General features: G+C 42.8%; 1 protein-coding gene across 2 annotated transcripts in view; it reads right to left on the bottom strand.

Annotated features, from left to right (window-relative positions):
* Nucleotides 1-18,540, bottom strand: part of SMARCC1 (SWI/SNF related, matrix associated, actin dependent regulator of chromatin subfamily c member 1) — a 91,558-nt gene extending 73,018 nt beyond the window's left edge. Inside the window, exons 1-4 of one of the 2 annotated variants that reach the window (XM_052809156.1) lie at nucleotides 18,314-18,540; nucleotides 11,031-11,150; nucleotides 4,997-5,082; nucleotides 1,159-1,240 (exon numbers count right to left, since the gene is read on the bottom strand). In XM_052809156.1, the coding sequence (XP_052665116.1) occupies nucleotides 1,159-1,240; nucleotides 4,997-5,070 (156 nt within the window). In that variant the 5' untranslated portion in view covers nucleotides 5,071-5,082; nucleotides 11,031-11,150; nucleotides 18,314-18,540. Of the gene's footprint in view, nucleotides 1-1,158; nucleotides 1,241-4,996; nucleotides 5,083-11,030; nucleotides 11,151-18,313 lie in introns of those variants that run through there. The other variant, XM_052809150.1, reaches the window with a different exon arrangement.
* Between the last annotated feature and the right edge of the window lie 1,571 nt (nucleotides 18,541-20,111).

Genomic DNA, 20,111 nt, shown 5'->3' on the forward strand with positions numbered 1-20,111 from the left:
AGTAGGCCACCTGTGACATAAAACAAAAAAATTCTATTAAGATCACCAATGCTTGAAAAAGCTCAAAAAGAACATGTATCAGCTTGTGACACGGCACACTAACTCTAGCTCCAGAAACCCCTATGACAGCAACATTTCCTTTGCACACCTCCCCACCAAAGTCTTATCCTGGGTTTCTTTCTGGTCACTGCAGATCTGCTGTTATCTCTGTCGGAAACATTATCACAGATAAAGGGAACGTGACCCAACCCAGATGTTCTCACGTTCCTGCTTTCACAACAGCATCTTTAATGGAAACATCATCTTTGATGTCAAAAAAATTTTTACAGGCTCTGGAAGACTTTACTTGAAAGGGAATTTAAGTCCCCTGCGTGTCACCTTCCAAATCTGAATCTGTCCTGTTGCACCGACATGCAGATTCATTTATTTCTACAATATTGACAGGTATACATTCATTTAATTTTGAATTTTAACATGTAATCTATTATGTATTGAAACCACCATACAATGGCAATAGTTTTTTATAATAGAAGTATTGTTCCTTTTTGACGTCCTTCCTCCTATTTCCATTTTTGACAACTACCTGAAACTTATATCTTGACTATATTATACACTGAGCTTGGTTTTAGAGTTTGGAAAAAAAAATATTCTGTTATTCACACACAGCAGTTAAGAAAATTTAACTTCAAATTAGATTCCATAGGGTTATTATCTGCTCTCTTCTGGTAGTAACTTGTTTGATAAAGCAAGCGAAAGAGTCTAAAATGTACCCTAACCCTGAAAAAAGACAAACTTGCATCAAGCTGGGAATCTCAAGAAAGTCAGCAACTGAATGATATGTACAGAACTAGTTACTCAATCCTAAGGGTGCTACTTTCACAGGAAGACAGAGACACACGGGATGCTTTCTCCTACCTCACAAACAGCTGTTTCTCACCCTACGCATATCCACAGAATATCAGTGAAAACATTCTGAAGTTTTCAAGCGATAACATGGAATTGTGACTAAAACGGGTAGGAGAGGGAGGGAAGGGTATAATATTCCTACAGAAGTCCAGGATGAAACTCTTCAGTAGGTGACAACTGAGGTACACAAAAAACAAGTGAATCCCTTCCCCTGAGCATGCGAACACATAGTTTTGTGTATGAGTTTCTTGCCTGCACTAGTGTTTTCTCAATGTTCATGAACATCTCCACATTTCGATCCATTCGGGATGGATTCTGCAGGTCAAACCTCCGCCTGTTAAGGAAAATTATTCAAAAATATTGAATTCAACTCTCCCACATTCAGCAGTCAAGAATCTTTCACGTTCCACATAAAAAACAGTGTATCATGGTAGCTACATAAGAACACTTAAAGCACAATCACAAATATTTTTTCTTCACTTGGCAGCCCTCACAAGCAAGAAAAATCACGATGAACCAAATCAACAAAATGCAACCAATTTGTGAAATGTTTAGGAAAAATGAAGGTTGACATTGTCCAACAAAACCCTGTAGCAGGGTTGAGCATTCCACTACAGTCACAAAGGATAATTAAACAGAAACATAATCAAATGCTTACGATGGATTTCAACAACTTGATGAGAAAATTCATGAACAAGCTTTCATGTTTCTCTTACTTCTAGTTGCGCCCATACACCAGTCCCAGATTCTAATCCAGGAAAAACACAGCAATTCACCTGCCTGAGACTTTCTAAACTACTTACCTATTTGAAAAGAGCCCCCCACCCCCACCCTCCCCAGCATACGGGTAGCTAATAATCCACGTAAGCATTTTATGATCGTCTTTATTGGACTGTGGTACTTTTAAAGTTTTCTATTTCATTGACAAAGTAATAAAAATTCTTGAAATAACAATGCAGATTTAAGTGTGTATCAGAAATGGGGGGGATAACACAAAATCTGAGACTTCCTGCTGGGAAGAACCACAAGAGCCCCCCCCCCAAAGGCATTCTGCCACATCCACCTGAACCGCACACGTATTCAGAAGTCATGGATCAATCAACTCAAATGAAGAATTTGAATGGTGACCCCCAAGAACCTGAGAGGTGGGACAATAACGGCACTAACGCCAGTCCCTCGCCAAGTTCAGCACCCACCGGTATCTGCACCGGCACTATCATGCAGGCTCATCACCACCAGTCAGGGTAAGCAGTGCTGTAGGAGCGTCTCAAACAGATTTGGGCCTGATCCTTAAGAATTCAGCCTTTTCCAAAGCACGATAATATGTTTAGGTAATCAGGTTGTTGACTCTTAGATGTAAAACACTGTCTGATGCACTTCTGTACCTCCCAAGTTTTGGGAAAAGCTGTTGCTAGAGTCTGAAAACACTCTTAACTGGAGTTGGTGTTCAGGAGTGGTAATACTGGCAAAAGGGATTTCAGCATATAAAATAAAAAGTACCCTGTACACTTAACACAGTGAAAAAGCCATGCACATAATTACCATGCAGTGACTGATATGCTTTAAGTCAACACCCCAACTTAAAATACAAGAATTCATTCCTGTGCCTGTATCTAATGACAGCTTCTTTTAAACACATGCTTGTTTCCAGTAACACATCAAATCAATTTTTAAACTTTATAAATACACAATGAAGGTAAACCAAAGCAAGGTTGATTTTTAGTCACAAAACCCATTACCACACAAGGATGGCATCACATCAATATTACACTACTAAATTAAACAAGGACACTTCAGCTGAGACCACCATGTTTTTCTTCACTTGAAGCTCTCTAGCATTTTTCAGAAAGAAGTTGCCCATACAGGTGGTACTGCATAAATATGCTGTAGTGTTTGGCAGCACTAGAAATATTGTCTATTAGTGAATGATGGCTTTTATCCTAAAGCAGTAGTACAGACTCCTCCCTTCACACTAAAGACATGGCAAACAAGTTAAAGATAATATTCTGGCATATTTATTAGAATTGTCCTTCAATTTTAAAAGAAATTTATGACCTTTTTAAATAGTGTTGTGCATGTTGAAAAGTTTATGCTGACTTCTAGAAGTACAGCCAGTAATTAGTAAGTCTGTCAGTTCACTGCACAACACAATTTAGTAAAGTATTTTACACCTATAATACATAGGATTTGAAGAGCCAAGATCAAGCCAGTTCTCCAGTATTCAGCCATTGACAGCTTCAGAGTCTGTATTCAAAACATATATATGCATTAAGAACAAACGTAATCGTTTTAAGGAAGTGAAGGAAGATAAATGCCAAATAAACACAAACTAACCTAGCCACCTAATAAAGTCTTCAGTACCTATGAAACAAAGACACTTAAGGCATTGAAGTTGGACCAAAATTTTTACATTTGGTTGCCTGAAATCTGCATTACGTATTCATTTAATGCTACACAGGTCTCCAAATTCCTGCCTGCTTTTGAAACCCATACTTTAAGAAAAGCACGTCAATATATTAAGAAATAGCACTTTTTTTTAGTTGCCCATTTAGATAAAATAGTAATACTAATTCTTCCTATCCTTAGTTTAACTGATACCCTCTGACAGGTTTTAGCAAACAACTACTGGAATTGCAGTGATAGACAAGGTATGTCCAGCTGCACTGGATAAGTGCATTTTTCAGACATACCTATTATGACGAGGAAAGGTACTTCTCCTATAAGACAGATCATTCACAAACAGGTTAAGCAAGAGCGACAATGCATACCATTAAAAAAAATAAAATCATATTTCAGGCAAAACACCACATATTATTTGGTTGAGTCAGTGAAGGATACATTCCAAGCTCTAAGTCTGATCCTCAGAGTTAAATTCAAGTATTACTTCCCTCTACATCCCACATGCACAAACACAAGACACTACCCACACTAGTTTTGAGGAATCAGCAAGAGAGTGAGAAGAGAAGAGGCAATCACATATCAGAGTTTTGCTGACAAATTTCAATGACTGAAAACTAAATTTGTTTGGAAAAAATTGGAATGTTTAAATGTTCATGAAGTAGGAGCCACTTTATCTTAAGGTGAAGAGGTAGCAAGACACTCCTTAGATACACCACACAGAACACTACAAACATGTATCATATCCTAGGTGTTGGCAATATTGGAGTAGGAAAAAGCCTGACAGCAGCTTACTCATACCAGTTCTCTGATATACCCACCTCAGATACCCATTTAGCTGATATGAGTATAAACTCCTAAAAACAACCACCATACTAAAACAACTTTATTTTTGCCTTTTAATTTGCTCTTGTGGGTAACAGAAACACAATCAATTCCAGCAATGCTGTTACAGGTCTGCACAACATCAGATCAGAAACTATTTAAATTCATGTACAAGAATAATCTCTGCTTACTTTTCATCCTCGGATTTTTTCCAGTGTTCTCAAATATAGTAATTCATGCTACTGCTGTCTTGGAAAGAGGATTATAACTTAGAAACACACAGGTCAAAGCACTACTGGGATGTCACATGAATAGTTTTAATACTAGTGTCAATAGCTACATGGGCCATGTTTCTAGCCACTTATGCTCCCCATTTACAGAGATTGATAAGCAATGGAAAACTGAGCATTTATTAGTATCCATACAATGCTTCATGTTTTCCCAACTGTAACTAAACCCTATACTCAATACAGTAACAAAGATTTACACCTTATAGATGGGAAACAGCGATTCTAAGACACTGGTTAATTTGCTCAGTCATACAGCAAGTAAATGGCAAAAAAAAAAAAGCCTCAAGCTTGTAATTAACTCCTAACCTACAGGCTCAAGACCCTCAACTTGTAATTAACTCCTAACCTACAGGCTCAAGACCTTAAGCTTGGACAACTTATCTTTAAATTTAGAAGTGTGGGGGTGTGTCTTAAAAAAGCTACCATCAGCAAAACAGGAAAAAAATTTCCTCTTCCCATCTCCAACTCCCTTGCCTACCCAAATCTCCAGCAAGTATTAAACTTTTAAGTAGTTTGCATAGGCATTTCATGTGCTTAATTTCATGCAAAAGGTGTATAAATCAAAAATAAAAACTTACCAGCCCTGTTCATTCTTATATTTGTAAGCAGCACCAAGAATGTGACATAATGTACCTCCAGCTTTGAAATCCATGAAGCACTTTGCCTAGAACCCAAAAGAAAAGTGAAAACACAGTGACATTGACTTTTATGTAATTATTTTAAATTAACACATACTTGTTAGATGTCTAAAGCTCAGCTAACTTATCAAATGCATAGTTTAATTTTCAGATTAATCTCTTTGAGTTTTACGTTCTCCTTTAAGAGTGTTTCGAGAAGATTAAATGCATTTGGTTTACGTAGAATTCTTCATGTTTGCAAGCAGAACACAATATATCCGAAAGCTCCAAGTCCCTCCTTATGCGAGTAGCTTGCAAAAAATTCCTTGCATAGCTGTAAAACAGAAATCCAAACTACTCTTTGAACATCCATTTCACAGTAAATTAAGCCTAAAATCATAGCTGTCAGTTAAGAAGCTCTTCATCTGTATTAAGTAGACCAAAACAGATAATTAGAAATGAACATCTAAAACCAGGGCTTCATATTCTCTACGGCTCCTAAAACCCTCCATTCACGTCCCTCCTCCACCACAACAAAAAGTTGTTTGGCAAGATCTGAAAAGGTCACCGTGCAGATCTGCCCTAAAATACTAAATCCAACTCATTTTTTCACTATCAATTTTAGCAGAGTCACACATTCATAAATAGGTACTCTGAATTCAAGAACTGAAATTCAAACAGGAGCATAAGGAGACTGAAAAGCTCTACTGAGTCCCACCAAGTCCTTTCTCCAAAAGGTTACTACAAAAGCAGGACTGTTTCCTACACAGAAAGGTACGTTTTTCTGATAAATTTTAGTTTGGAATTATCTTTGCTGTTTTACTAATATATCTGGTCAGGATGTTTGTATGTGATCAGAAAAAGTAAGCTACTGTCAAAGTCATCTCAGAAATGGAAGACAACTGGATAGCTCAGCTGAAGCCAGGACCAGAGAAAGGCAACGCTAGAATCTATTTCAAGGATGATTCACAGAGTATTGACCCACAGGGTGTCTGAGGTTCTCAATATAGGATTTGGAACAGGAAGAAGAAAAATATGCAACAGCATTGATGAACTAACCAGTGATAAAGAAAGCGACATATGACATAACAGAACAAATAAAAACTCTGTTTCTGTCCACCAGGCCTTCTCTTCACAGTTACAGATTCCTTTCCAATATGACCAATAAACTTTTTTTGTAGTTCAAATCAATAATTTTTTTGAAAAAAAGAAATTTTTTTTTTTTAAGTTCTTGTAAGACGTAAAAATTCATTTAGAAACACGCACTCAAGTAAGACTGCCCTGGAACACTTCTTTTCTATTGACTGCAGCGCCAAACTGCTCTTGGCAACTTTTATATAGTATCAGGAAGACTTAAAAAAAGGTTATTTGGGCAAACAGGTCCATTTCCCAGACAACTTCAGATATATTTAAAGAAAGCTGTTCTAACAATAAACTGAAAAGACAAAATGAAGCAGATCCATCACCCAGCTAAGCTTCCATTAACAGAAGGGTATATTCTGCCTTGAAGTCGGTATGCCCTGGCACTAACGAGGGTAACGAGGAAGGACCCACAGAAACGCAGACCCACACCTCGCAGCCCCATCAGAAGTGCACAACGGCCATGTCAAGGGGCACTCTGGAGTTGACCCCTTCTGATGTTGCTCCATTCAGTGTAAGATACCCAACTATTTACTGGAATAGGAAAGAAAACCTATCTTTCCACATGTATGCTAAACATACAGACCAAGATCAGTCTATTTTTGTGTTTCTCAATAAAAATAAAGAACCTGTACTGTTCACAAAACAGAATTTGGGGAGTTGTTGAATGGCTTTCTGCAAGCTGCCTTCTGCTGGAACTAGAGAAAGCACAAAGCTGGAGACAACCGCACAGCCAACAGCCTTCCTAGTAGTTTTTCTACATTAGGAATGTTTCTGATCTAGCTTCTATCTTACTTTTTAGATTGGAACAGGTCATTTCTTTAAAGTCCGTTTTATGACACCTCAGAAGTATTTGCTAACACAGAATGAACACCAAATTACAGACAGTCTTAACATCGCTGACAAGCATTTTAAATTTGCTCTGCAGCCAGGCAGCTAAAATGGTAGCATGGGATCTAAACGAAACATTGCCTTCCTTGGCTCTAGAGCTGCTAATGGAAAGCAAAGCAGTTCTGTGAGATATCAAATACACCAGTGTCCAAAACAACATAAAAAAGATCCTTCGTAAGCATTCAACAAGAACAGAACTGCTCCTGGTCTACCATCTGTTTAGAGCCCTACTGTGCACAGAAAGTAATAAAGAGAGCTCAAAGCTGCCATACGGGTACTTGCCAGTTTACGAGCTGCATGCATTTCAGTACTATTCTTAGCAAACTGAAGTCCTCTATGGATGGAGCAGTCTCCGATCAGAAGCTTGAACTAAAACAAAATGCTTTAGCACACTGAATGATTTTATTGCTGTAAGACTTGGCTCTGAGAATACAAGTGTTGGTTTACAAACAAGCAAGCAAATGCTAGCTGCTCTAAAAAGAAAAATAAATCCCAACATGAAGCCAGAAGACCCGTTGTAAGGAATATTTTTGCAGCACTACTATGCAAGTTGCTGTTACTTATCTTCAGCTGTCCTACGCACATATGGTCATCCAGAATCGACCTTTCCCTTTTTGCCGACATGCCGGACGTACCACGCAACTGAATGAATTCGCTGCAGCAAAGCCCGCCTCATCTGCATTTTGGGAAACTGTTGATCCCACTGTTGTACCCAGTGTCCCCTACTTCAAGTTCAGGGGCTGCTGCTGCAGCTTCGCCTTCATCAAGCTGCCCGTCAGTAGCCCACATTAAATTTTTCCATGACACCTTTCTGCATTACCGGGGCAATTCTGGAAGGCAGTCCTGCAGCCTGGCACAGGGCTCAGCGATCCAGGAGTTCCTGGCAGCACAAGCAATTGCAGCAGCTCTGGCAAGTTAGGATTTTACTACCACACACAGGAAGTTCAGCTGATACTTAACCGTGAAAAACAGTATACGAATCTCTTTCGTAGACATAAGTCACTTTTTTAAAGTGTCAGCAGACTCTAGCAAGACTCTCTCATTAAACTGCGGTCATTACTACTAGCATAAAAGGAAATTGCTTTTAACAATTAGACAAAACCTGTTTCTCAGAAGAGATGCAGCGGTCAATAAACCAGATTCCCTTCAACAATTTTACCCAAAATCCATCATAACAAGGCAATTAAGATCAACTGGCCTTACAATTTGCCATCTTAAGAGTTAGTATCTTAATATAGCCTTTATTTGAAACATGCAAAACTGCCTTTAAGAGAATTAATCAGCTTTTTCTTTTTTGAGTATCAGTAAGGTTAGACAATATGCATTTAAATACAATAATGAGAAGACATGCACAGAAGTCAAGCTGTAACAGTCCTTCATTCACTCTAGATCCATTCACAGATCCTGTACTGTACGGCATCCTTGCCAAGAACAGGAGCTTATACACAGAATTAACAACCCTCTCTCAAATGCAAAGTCTATTTCATCCAGTCAAACCACTAAGTAAAGTGTTTGAACTTTATTTCAACAGATGTAGTCTGCCGTGATTCAGATGCAGTCAAGGGCAGAGAGGTTTACCTTGAATACCGATGGAAGAGACCAGCTTCCCTTTGTCACTGACTGCTCCAGCGTTGCAGAGCAGACACTTCAGAGAACGAGGGTGAGGTACTCTGGCTAGTACTTGGAAAATAAATAGAAAGGCTCTCACATGAATGGGAAGAACCACCTTGGTTTGACATGTTCTCATCAGCAAGTGCTCCTGGTGAGCCACGTCCCCGTGTTTTGCAACAGCTGCTGTTCTCAAGACCAACCATCTCAAATAAACCGCACTGATAAGGGAAACACTGCAGTGTGTATTAACGGAGAACAGCAACACGCGAGGAATGGACCATTAATGGCAACCTTTAGTGATGGTAGTTGTGAGCAGGAGTCACAAATTGAGGACTTCTGCAGTCATCTGCAGGTACACAGCACTCAAAGTTTTCATGGCTTGGGGGTTGTTTCTTTTACACAGGCATGACCTCCTCCTCTTCAACTTCAGATCCTCCCTTGCCAGGAACATGGTAATATTGAACAGTCACTAAGGTAACTACAAACTTTCAACCTCTTTTAGCTTCATTCAGTTTCTTTTCAGTGGAAAGTCTGCAATGGCTTTTCAATATATTTTTGGAGCTTAGCAATGTCACTTAAGATACCCCTTCAACCCACTTCTCTTCCCAAGTTAGACATAGTCCTAGAGAACTGAAGCATTCTGCATGTCTTCAAAGTGCTACAGTAGAATAACAAAGCCTCCTTTGCAGCCTGAACCAGTATCTTGAATTACATGTCTAAAAAAGTGAACGCTAGCCTCATCCTAAGAGTACATATTGCATTTTCTCATAAAAACAATATAAAGGAAGATATACTGATGAGTTGTCTTCTATCGGAAGTAACTGAAAGCAGAGAGTTCCAACTGCTGTAAACTTAAACTGCGCAAATTTGATCCGATTAGACCTTCGAAACAGCAAGAATAGTTAAACACAGGAACAATATATTTACAATGCCACTGAAATCTTTATTACCCATTTTTAAGATAAGACAAATTGATTTAAGACTTGAGAGCACTCAAATGGTTTATCAACTTGTTGAATATGGGTACAGTTTTATGGTCTACGTTGCCATATCAAAATAAAGCACCGCCATGTTCACCTCTGTCCCTAAAGCTTTTCATCACCACTGAGGTATCAGGTGATCAGAATGGAAGAGATGGTGAGCTACATCTTAATGGCATCTTGTGATGCTTCTGTGTGCATTCCTAAGCACCAAGAGATTCACCCAATAAAACTTAAGTTTGAAAACCCCTCTTCTGAAGAAAACACGCGTGAATTCACGCTCCTCGCAAAAGAAGTTACATAAGCGAAATGTTTGGGGGAAAAAAAAAAAATCACCATAAAATAATAAAAGATACTATTCTGTAAGTGGTGGACCAAAGAAGATAGGAGTACTTTCAATAGTTTTCCGAGCAACTTCAGTTTATTGTATTGTAATCAGTTATACATATTTCCAACTTAGTATGTATATATAAACACAATTCTAGACTGCATGACCTTAGGTTCCCAGTAAGTATTCTGTGGCAAAGATAAGAAAAGACCTTCCTGCTGATGTCCACAATGCTTACATACACGTTTATGACAGTGGTCTTGGCCCACAAAACCTACCCAAAATCAGCCACCTGGGTGCTTGATACCACGCTGCAGTCCTTGCCCTTCACAAGCAAAATCCCTTTGTTACTTTGTCCTTACCATTTGCCGCATCCCTCTTTGCTCCATCAGTTGTTTAGACTTCACGCTCATTCGGACAAGATTCTTTTGGTGGCAGGCAGGGTTCCAAGCACAATGGAGCTGATCTCTGAACACAATCACTAGGATACCACTGCTAAACATGTGCCAGGTTTGAACTTCAAATAAGCAACCCTTAAAATGTTGATATTGTTTCTGTATACCAATATCCTGAGTGACTGGAAAACTAGCCCAGACTAATTAGGTAACTATGTGCTACTGAAGAACACGGTAAAGCCATTTTTCAGCGTTGACAGCACTAGAAGTTTGAAGTTTAATCAACAAAAATGCCCAATGGAAACCTGTTTGCTTTGGAAAGTGCATGTTATTCAGTCTGTTTAGGATGCATCAGTCCAAACAGATCTGACTTAAAATCTACAAGTTTACATAGATTTTTACTAGAAATTAAAACCTTTCCACAATATTCAGGAAATCACTTCCAAATGTATAGAAAATGCTCTGGTTTACATTGAAAATCTCTTTTACGAAGGACTGTACTATTTCACCCCTTCCAGAGGACGCATCAACAAACGCCTCAGACTAAGCGCCGATCTCCCAATCACCTGGAAGCAATGCCAGCAGCACAGATACCGGAGGAAGAACAAAATACACTATTGTAGTAGCAGTGGGTTAACCCCAGTACTCACAGGAAGCTTTGTGAAGGCAGGATTGGTGACATGTTTTCCAAAGGCATCTTCCTGGAATTGCAGCAGCTGCACCACCAGCCCAGCCAGTGTTTTATTGGTAGGAGCATCTGCTTGAACGTACTGAAAGACAAAAACCACACGCTTACTTGCAATAGAGGATAGTAAAACATGAAGACTGATTTACTAATTCCCCAGACCACTTTATCACTTGTAGAGCACAGTTTAAGATTTAAGGATCACTGTGTGGCTGGGGGAAGGCTGGGGGTGGTATGTCTGCGTGCACAGGAGGAACACCAAGCACAAACATCTTTCAAGTTTTAGTCTTAAAGTATAGCACATATCTGTGAATCATCATCAGTTCATCACGGCTGGCAGTGTTTTACAGATAGAGATTAACTACTTCAATCTGATTTGTAGTTCCTAATAAAGGAACAGCCTAATTCTGGCTCACATATACACAGAGCTTTCTACAACAACTTGACAAGCTCCTTCTGTAATCAACTACTACACATTAATCCTAAAAGCATCCATTTGGTACTATATAGCATGTCACGTACAAAGAGAAAAACTGATCTGGACAACTACATCTGCAATGCTTTGTGACAATCTAAGAATTTCCCAAGGTTATACTTCTAATAAAATGCATATATGTAGAAGGGGAAATCACAGCAAGCAATATAAAAAAAAAAGCTCCCGTGGCTTTTGAGTTTTCATTACTCCTAATATTACAATATTCACTTACTGGATGTAATCTCCTCACCACGCCAGAAGACTTCTAAGAGTAGAACAAACATTACTTGTTTGCGTAGAATATGGAGTAATATTAGCTACCCTAGAGTCATTTACCTGGGTAACACTATGAACCACAAGGCTTTTGTTCTTCCCTCAAATCAGATTCTTCTAAAGCCCCTTAAAAAAAAAAATGCTGAGAGCCAGAACCCTCAAAAGTTTAAAGCAGTGGTGTTAAATAGCAGACAAATCTAACTAAGCCTTCCAAAGCACCATCTACATAGCAAAGGACACTACAAAGACATTGACTTTTCCATGACAATTTTACAGTATCTGACTACCTCGAGATGCAAATTCCTTCAGCACTTGTTAAGAGGCAGATAGACATATCTGAGAAATTAAATCTTCACAACCTGAAGGACACAAATACCTGTAAGACTCCCCAGGTGCCCTGCCCTGTGTATAAAATCTAATCTAGAAACATGAGCCTATAAAGAACAGAAGGCTAAATTTCCAAAGCTGTATTTTTCTTAGCACTCTTCCCTCCCTCCAGGAAAGGCAGGCAATTGTGACAATTTTATCCAATTAGTAACTCCTATCAATTCACATCCGCTACCACAGAGATATGAAGCGGCAATAACAGTCAGTCTTTATTGCTGTTAGAATCTAGCTGAAGATAAAGACTTTTGCTCTTAGGCTTTTTAAAAACCTCTAGACCCTCACACTCTTCTCAGCTAGCAACTATTCCTTTATAATTTTTGGACTAGAAGCTCCGGGTGCTGCGGCTGAATTCACCAGAGCAGTTTAAGCAACCTTTTGTTGGAATTACTGACCCTAGTCAGGATGGCAAAAGGGAGCATGTGACTCACTCAGGTGCCCCAGTTAATCCAACATCTTTACTGAAAAACCCACCCCAGCCTCTGCATTAGCTTACCAGGTGCCGCAGCTCAGCAGGAAGCGTGCCCTTCTCTTGCCTTTGTTACAAGTGGTAAAATTCTCCAGCAGGGAGGCACAGAATAAACCCCTATTGCTAAATTTGGCAGAACCCTTTTCATCAGTGTCCTAAGGGCTGCTAAACCAAGAGGGATGGTTACCAAAATGCATAGAGTGCTGTGTATTTTTGTATCTGTTAACAAAAGATTTACCTTGTATTATTTTTTGTGTAGTTTAAAAGTGACTATCACACCCAGGATGTGCACAGATGTAGCGTATCACAGCTACTAGCCCTGAAGCTCTCATCATTTTGCATGTTCCACCTTTGCACTACCACCTTACACAAGTCTGAATAAAACTCCGAGCTTTTAGTCCAGCTATGCCAATTATAATGCAATGAAACAAATGTAAATTCAAAGGTGCGGGCAAAACAGCTATCTGCTAAACTACAGATTTAAAATTTGCACAAACATGAAAACAAAAGTGTAGCAGATCAAGTGCCAGACTTCATATTAAATAACCCCATTTCTATTACCAATACAGCTTTGAACACATTCACATGCCATACATGTTAAATATGTTCAAAAAGCAAAGCCGCCAGTTCCAACCTAAGCCCTGCTATTTAAGACTGTCTACCCATGGAGCTGTAGCACTTTAAATATATATCTAGAGCGACAGATATAAATTTTTTCCCAGAGTACATTGTAGTAGTATACCTTTAGTTTTGCATGGGAGGCATACTCCAGGAAGATAAAAAAAAAACTGTAATTTTTTTTCAAATGTCTTCCTTCACAAAAAAACCCCAAAATATTCACATGAGTATATGCCTGGGAAAGCATATTCTTAGACATATGAAATTTTTCAGGCATTTATTCCTTTACTTGCAGGTCCCATTTTTACCTCTTGCAGGAGACACTGACAGCTGGAAACTATCAGAAAGGAAAAATAACATTAGGAACCCCTGATTCTATTTTGCACCACCACCATCTTGCCATTTTTTTTTTTTTTTTTACAGAAAACTCATTACTTTGCCTGAGGTTCCCCCTAAACAATAAGGGAAAAAAAACCTTCAAAAGGAAACACAAAAGACTCCTCTCAATCACTCAGGCACACTAGCCAGCAATACAAATGTATCATTAAAGCAGCAAAATCAGTAAGATGATTTCCTGATCAATAGGTGGTGGGCTTGAGGGGACCACAGAGGACTGAAGTCACAACATATCTGCCAGTTTTCCACTAGTCTCCACAGCGGACAGAAGCAGAAAACAATTCTGCAGCAAATAAAGGTTTTTAAACAGCAAATTCCAGAAGACAGAAATGATGCCCTGTTCCTAGACACACAGCTTTGGCATAAGAGGATTTTGTTCAAGTGCTGAAATACCAAAGCCCCATTGACACAGCAAAGATTCTTCTACCATTTCCACGTTAATTAGAAATACAAAAATACCCACACATCCTTAAGTAGAAAACATGTATGGTCAGAAGTCTTTCAGTATAACTCAATAATTCAAGAATAAGAGAGTAACTGCTAGCAGAAGAAATCACTTCACCAGCAAGATTTGCCATTGCAGCTGCACTGCAAAGCCTTTGTCACAGGCATAAGGGACAGATTCGTATACCCGGTTTTGATGTGGTTACTGACCTCAAATAACCACATTATGGCTCTGTGTTGTAGCCCTGATGCACAAAATCCTTTCCTTCCCCCAAAACAAAGAACATTTCAACTCAGATCACTAAATAACAGGGAAAGGAAAAGCAACATTAAAATACTTTGATTTAGGTTATAACCCTTGTTACTTTTTTAAAGGTGAGAACACAAAAGAGCTGCAAACACAGAGAAAATCCTCCCTCAGATTAAATCAAAGTCTGACTGAAGAAATACTTGATAAGGCTAGCACTGACACAAGAAGTCAGAGCCAGCAGAAAGATAACTACAAATCCTCTAAATTCAGCTCCTGGCTGGTGGTGGACAAGCAGGTGGTCTCCAAACAGACATCTTTGGCCATAACAACTGCCATTTCATAACAGCTGCCAAGAAGCAGCTTGTCCGTCCTCGCTGTCAGGCTGAGGCTTATTAATAGAAGGGCATAAAGGGATCCCACGTTGCTGCCCGTCATTATCGTCCTGCTGTAAAACAGACATGCTCCACTGGCATTGGTCCAACACCTTACAACAGCATTGCACTCCATTAATGTGGAAAGAAAATTCATTATTCTACACTTGCTACTAGTGCAAGTGGGTCCCAGATACTCAACAAACCACCCAGACTTCCAAGCGATGATACGTCCTCATCCTCTGTGCGCTTTAGTGTCTACACAGACAGCCCATGCCATGTTCTCCTCTAACTCGCCCTTTAAGACAACGCTCCACTTGTTCTTTAAAAATCAAAACAAGACACCCTCCTCCCTGTCCCCCCCAAAAAATCAGGTTTCCAACCTTCTGTCTCAGAGGGGAGGGTGCAGCTTCCAGAGGCACTGAGTAGCTGAAGCTCCTACAGGTCAATATATTGACCTGGACATGATGAACACACCGGGAACAGTCCTTAGGGACTACAGCAGTAAGGCCAAGGTTAGTTTCTGCATCCTTCATAATACATATTAAAAAAAAAAAAAAGAAAAAACCACCCAAACTATCTTAGGAAGATATTTTAAATACAAGAAATAACTCTGTTTTACAAGCCATTTCAATATGAGCAATTTGTTGCTTAATGTCAAAGTAACTACCTAAACAATGCATAATATTAGAGATCACTGAGCATTCATAAAAAGTGAATTGCCCAGTTTACTTTTGAACTATAAACTTCTACTTATAGTGGACGCCTTGATGTCACCAGAGTTAGTCCACCCAAATGCTATGAAAGCCTATCAGGTCCCCCAGGCGCTGAAAACCACAGCACAAACCTGTTTCCAACTCACAGGGAAGAAAGGCTCAAACATCCGTATTGCAGTCCAAGGCCTGGGAAGAAGTGGGGGACCTCCTGCAACTCTCAGTGCAGAGACATAGCGCAAAATTACTTCCGCACATCGCACAAACACAAAAATAGGGAGCAGGAAGAAGTTTGGCATAAAAAATTTTGTTTTCTGTCATTATGTTTGTTGTTGCTAACAGCCCCTCCAGTGTTCCTTCCATCTTCATCTTTACCCAGCCACCTGAGCCTCCCCAAGGCAAGCTCCCAATGCACACCATCTTTCTGCACGTCCAGGGAAGGGCCTTCCTCATTGTCAGCACATCAGCCAAGAAATGGGCCCGGAAGGTTTGTGTCAGGAAAACAGTACATCACAGCAATGCAGGGTTACAAAACCCACATCGCTGCCCAGTAGATTTTATCATCAAAAGATCTCTGGCAGAGATTGACCACACTGCCAGGCAGCCCCCTCCTCCCCGTCAGTGGGAGTTTTCCAATATCCAGTGCAAGTCTTCCATAACTACTATTTAAACCTCTTTTTTAGTTATACTCTAGAGACATGGAACACTCGCAGATACTTGAAGACCTGTCTAATCTAGAGACAGGAATGAGAAGATTTATAATTGCAATTCTCTAACTCTCTCCTTGCCCATTGCAACCTCTGGATCCTTGACCAAGCTCGCTGCTGCTCTCGGGATTCTTTCCAACTGGTCCCCAATGTCCCCGGAGCTGGACACAACACCTACTACAGCTGACGGGTTCACCACTGCCCAGATGTACATGTATGCATTTTTAAGAGTATAAACTGGACAAAAGTCAGCTATAATCACCACGTACTTTTCTGAAAGAAGTCACAGCAAGATGAAAACAGACGCAAGATGAACTAGAGTCTATTTACTGCACATCAAAAAGGAATTAACGCTTCCATTTAAAGTATTAAAGATACATCTTTAAACACCAGTAGTATCAACTTCCTTGTTTCCCAAAGCAAAAATAATTTTCCCTTTTTTTTTTTTAAAGGATTTTACAACACAGTATTTTGAAATTCACTTGCCCAGTAAAGATTTCTTCTTAGCCCAATTCTGATTACCTTCCAGAGTTTACAAAATAAATAGAACCATCTAATCTTTATAAGCAGTAATACTGTGTAAACCAATTATAATAAAGGAGTTTTTCTTTGGCATACAAAAGGAAAGCTCCCATTCCTGAACTACAGATAAGAGGCCCTACCAGGCTAGTAAGGTGAGAACCAGTTGTCTAGGTAGTTTCAATTCACAACAGCAACAGACAATAACTGTTAATGCTTTTAATAAGGTGACTTGCTCTTCTGCAAAACGGCAGGTGCCAGTTCAAAGTTATTTCAAGAGTTTATTGTGTTCTTGTGGGTATTCGGTTGTGAAAATGAAAGGAAAGAATGCTCCTCCTCAGAAGTCTAGAAACGGCAGAGAAGCACAACCAAAACAAAAATCAAACTACAGATACATTTTTTTTCTGTTACAATCTCCTTATCAACAAGAATAGCTGAAGCTGCTCGCTCAAAGGACGACCTCCACCCCATTGCGCCGATTCAACTGTACGTGGCTGCACTGGAACAAGCTATGTGGAAGGACCGGTAAAACACACCTCTGAACGTGTTCTGGTTTTTAACCCCGATCAGTTCAGATACCCATTTCAGAGCACTGCCACACAAATAATCCAATCAACAGCACCCACAGAGCAACGGGCAAACTTGTCTGGGTGTTCCTGAAACCAGACCTACCGAAAAATGGAGGGATGGACTGCAAGTCTTGGGTAAATACAGAGATTAAGGCACCTTTAGGTTGTCCAGCATCTCCCCTTGACAACGCTCTGCCCCAGCTAATGCTCTTCCTCGGATTGCTACAAAGCTGTCTGGACAGATTTATCTGCCTTCTAAAAAGTTCAGGTCAAGTAATTTTTCAAGGCTTAGCTATTGAAACAAAGTTACAAAATCACCGTACAGGAAAAACATTTGAAGAGAAAACAAAGAAACAGAACAACACAGCAAAGCCTAGGAAAGAGGAAGAGGACTACAAGGGCAATACACAGCGACCAACGACCCTACCAAAAAGTGAACTTGCCCTAAGTACAAGCAATGCGCGCAGAGCTTTCCACGCGCACCGGATTCGGTGAAACGCCGTTCTGAACGGCACGAAGGCTTTGGATTTGGGGGGGGGTTGGGTTGGTTTTTTTCTTTTCTTTTTTTTTAAAACACTCCAGGGGTGCGGTTTAAGCGAAACCCGTATAAAATCCTGGCAACCTGAGCCGGGACTTGCCCGCACAAGAAAGTTACCGTCGCAGCTCGCCTCGGTATAAACATGGACGCGGGGTACCGGCCGAACCACCCCGTCTCTGAGGGAACGGGGGCCCACGACGGGTCCCCCCACCACCCACCCACGGCCGCCCCGGCTCCCCCCCGACCGCGCTGCGGGGCCGGGCCGGGCCACAGCAGGAGGGGCCGGGCGCGGTGGCGAGGCCGCGGCTGACAAAAGGCCGGCGGCGGTGCCGGGCTTCCCGCCCACCCACAGCCCACCCGCCACCCCACCGGCCCCGGGGCACCGGCAGGGAGCTCCCCCGCCCCCGCGGGATGGGACCGCGAGGGAACGTTAAACCGCCGCCACCCCCCGCCCGGTGTGTGAGAGGTTCTGTGTGTGGAGGGGGGTGTCCCCGTCCCCCCCCCGCCGCCCCCGGTCCGCACCTTCTTGTAGTGCTTCCCCAGCCAGACGCGGACCGAGTCGAGCTGGGACACCGTCTCCGGGCTCTCCCAGAACTTCCCCGTCGGGCCGCCGTCTTTCCGTCGAGCCACCGACAACGCCGCTAACCCTGGACCACCGCTTACCGCCACGGCGGCAGTCGCCGCCGCCGCCGCCGCCGCCCCCCCCCGCCGCCGCGGCTCCGGGTCCCGTCCCGCCGCCCGCCGCCACCGCCGCTGCCATTGTTACCCTCGCCGAGCGCCGCCACCGCGGCCCTGCGCCTCCCACCCGCCTCACGCCGCGCATGCGTCGAGCGGCGGACGCCCCGCCCCCTCAGGCATGCTCGGGAATCCGGTTCCCCCCCCTTTTCTTCCTCCTCCTCCTCCTCCTCCTCGCCCGCCCCGCCGCCGGCCCGGTGCGCTCGCGCTCACCCCGGTGCAGTCCTCCCCCCCCCCCCCCTGCGGCGGCGCTCGGCGTCCGCGCGCCGCCGCCGCCCTCAGCGCCTGCGCCCGGCCGCCGCCGCCCCTCCCCCACGCAGCCCCGCCGCCATGCTGGCGCATGCGCCGGCGCCGCTCTCGCCTTTTTTTTGGGGGGGGTTGCGCATGCGCCGAGGCGTCCCGACGAGCTCCCTCCGGGCGCTGCAACCGCCCCGCCCCCACCTCCGCCACGGCTCCGCGCATGCGCGCTGCCTCCTCCCCCCCCCCCCCCGCCGCCTCGCGCTGGCCGTTAGCGCGGGCTCACCTCAGCCGCTCCCGCCGGGGGACCCGGGCTGGGGAGAGCTCCAGGTGTGCTCCGGTCCCGAAAAAAACACCGTCCGGGCCCTTGGTACCGGCTGGGGAGAGCTCCAGGTGTGCTCCGGTCCCGAAAAAAACACCGTCCGGGCCCTTGGTACCGGCTGGGGAGAGCTCCCGGTCTGCTCCGGTCCCGAAAAAACACCGTCCGGGCCCTTGGTACCGGCTGGGGAGAGCTCCCGGTCTGCTCCGGTCCCGAAAAAACACCGTCCGGGCCCTTGGTACCGGCTGGGGAGAGCTCCCGGTCTGCTCCGGTCCCGAAAAAACACCGTCCGGGCCCTTGGTACCGGCTGGGGAGAGCTCCCGGTCTGCTCCGGTCCCGAAAAAACACCGTCCGGGCCCTTGGTACCGGCTGAGGTGGGATGCTCAGGCATCATGAGAGATCTCGCTCCCTCCTCACACCCTGGCCAGACACAGCAGCCCCGTCCACCCACGGCAAGCTCACCTTGTGGTGACTTTTTGAATCCCTCTGCACGAGAAGTGCATTGATGAGTTTGGGTGGTTTTTTAACTTTGAATGTGTCCTCTTTGGTGCTAGTGTGGCTCTTGTCACTTCTGCTTGTCCCTCCGTGGTTCAGCCTCCACTGCCTTCACGCAGGATGAGGCTGAGGTAGGTGGGTTACTCCTGGTAGCTGTGGAGGCTGCAGATCTGATCTGATCCAGAACTCCCTTTTTAATCTAACACGCGTTATGCTGGTGGAGACAAGTTGGATATGTAGGGTGGAAAACCAAATTTTGCTGTTCAAAGCATCCTGGCACTCTGCTTGCACTAGGGTGGTGGCAGATCGAAATTTGTGATACCACCTTTTTGGCATTAGATTTCCTCTTATATAGGAAATAGTTTTTTTTCTTGCCATGGAAAGAAGCCTGTGCACACTTTCATATTTGCTCCTCCATCTTAAGGACAGCAGGCAGCAAAGCATCAGACCTTCATAAAGGATAACAGGACAGATCATACTCAAATACAGCTGCATGGATTTGTCACCACACTTATATTTCTTTTCCCTTCTGTA

Source organism: Harpia harpyja, chromosome 1, assembly GCF_026419915.1.
Source record: "Harpia harpyja isolate bHarHar1 chromosome 1, bHarHar1 primary haplotype, whole genome shotgun sequence".
In the NCBI taxonomy this organism is placed as follows: Eukaryota; Metazoa; Chordata; class Aves; order Accipitriformes; family Accipitridae; genus Harpia; species Harpia harpyja.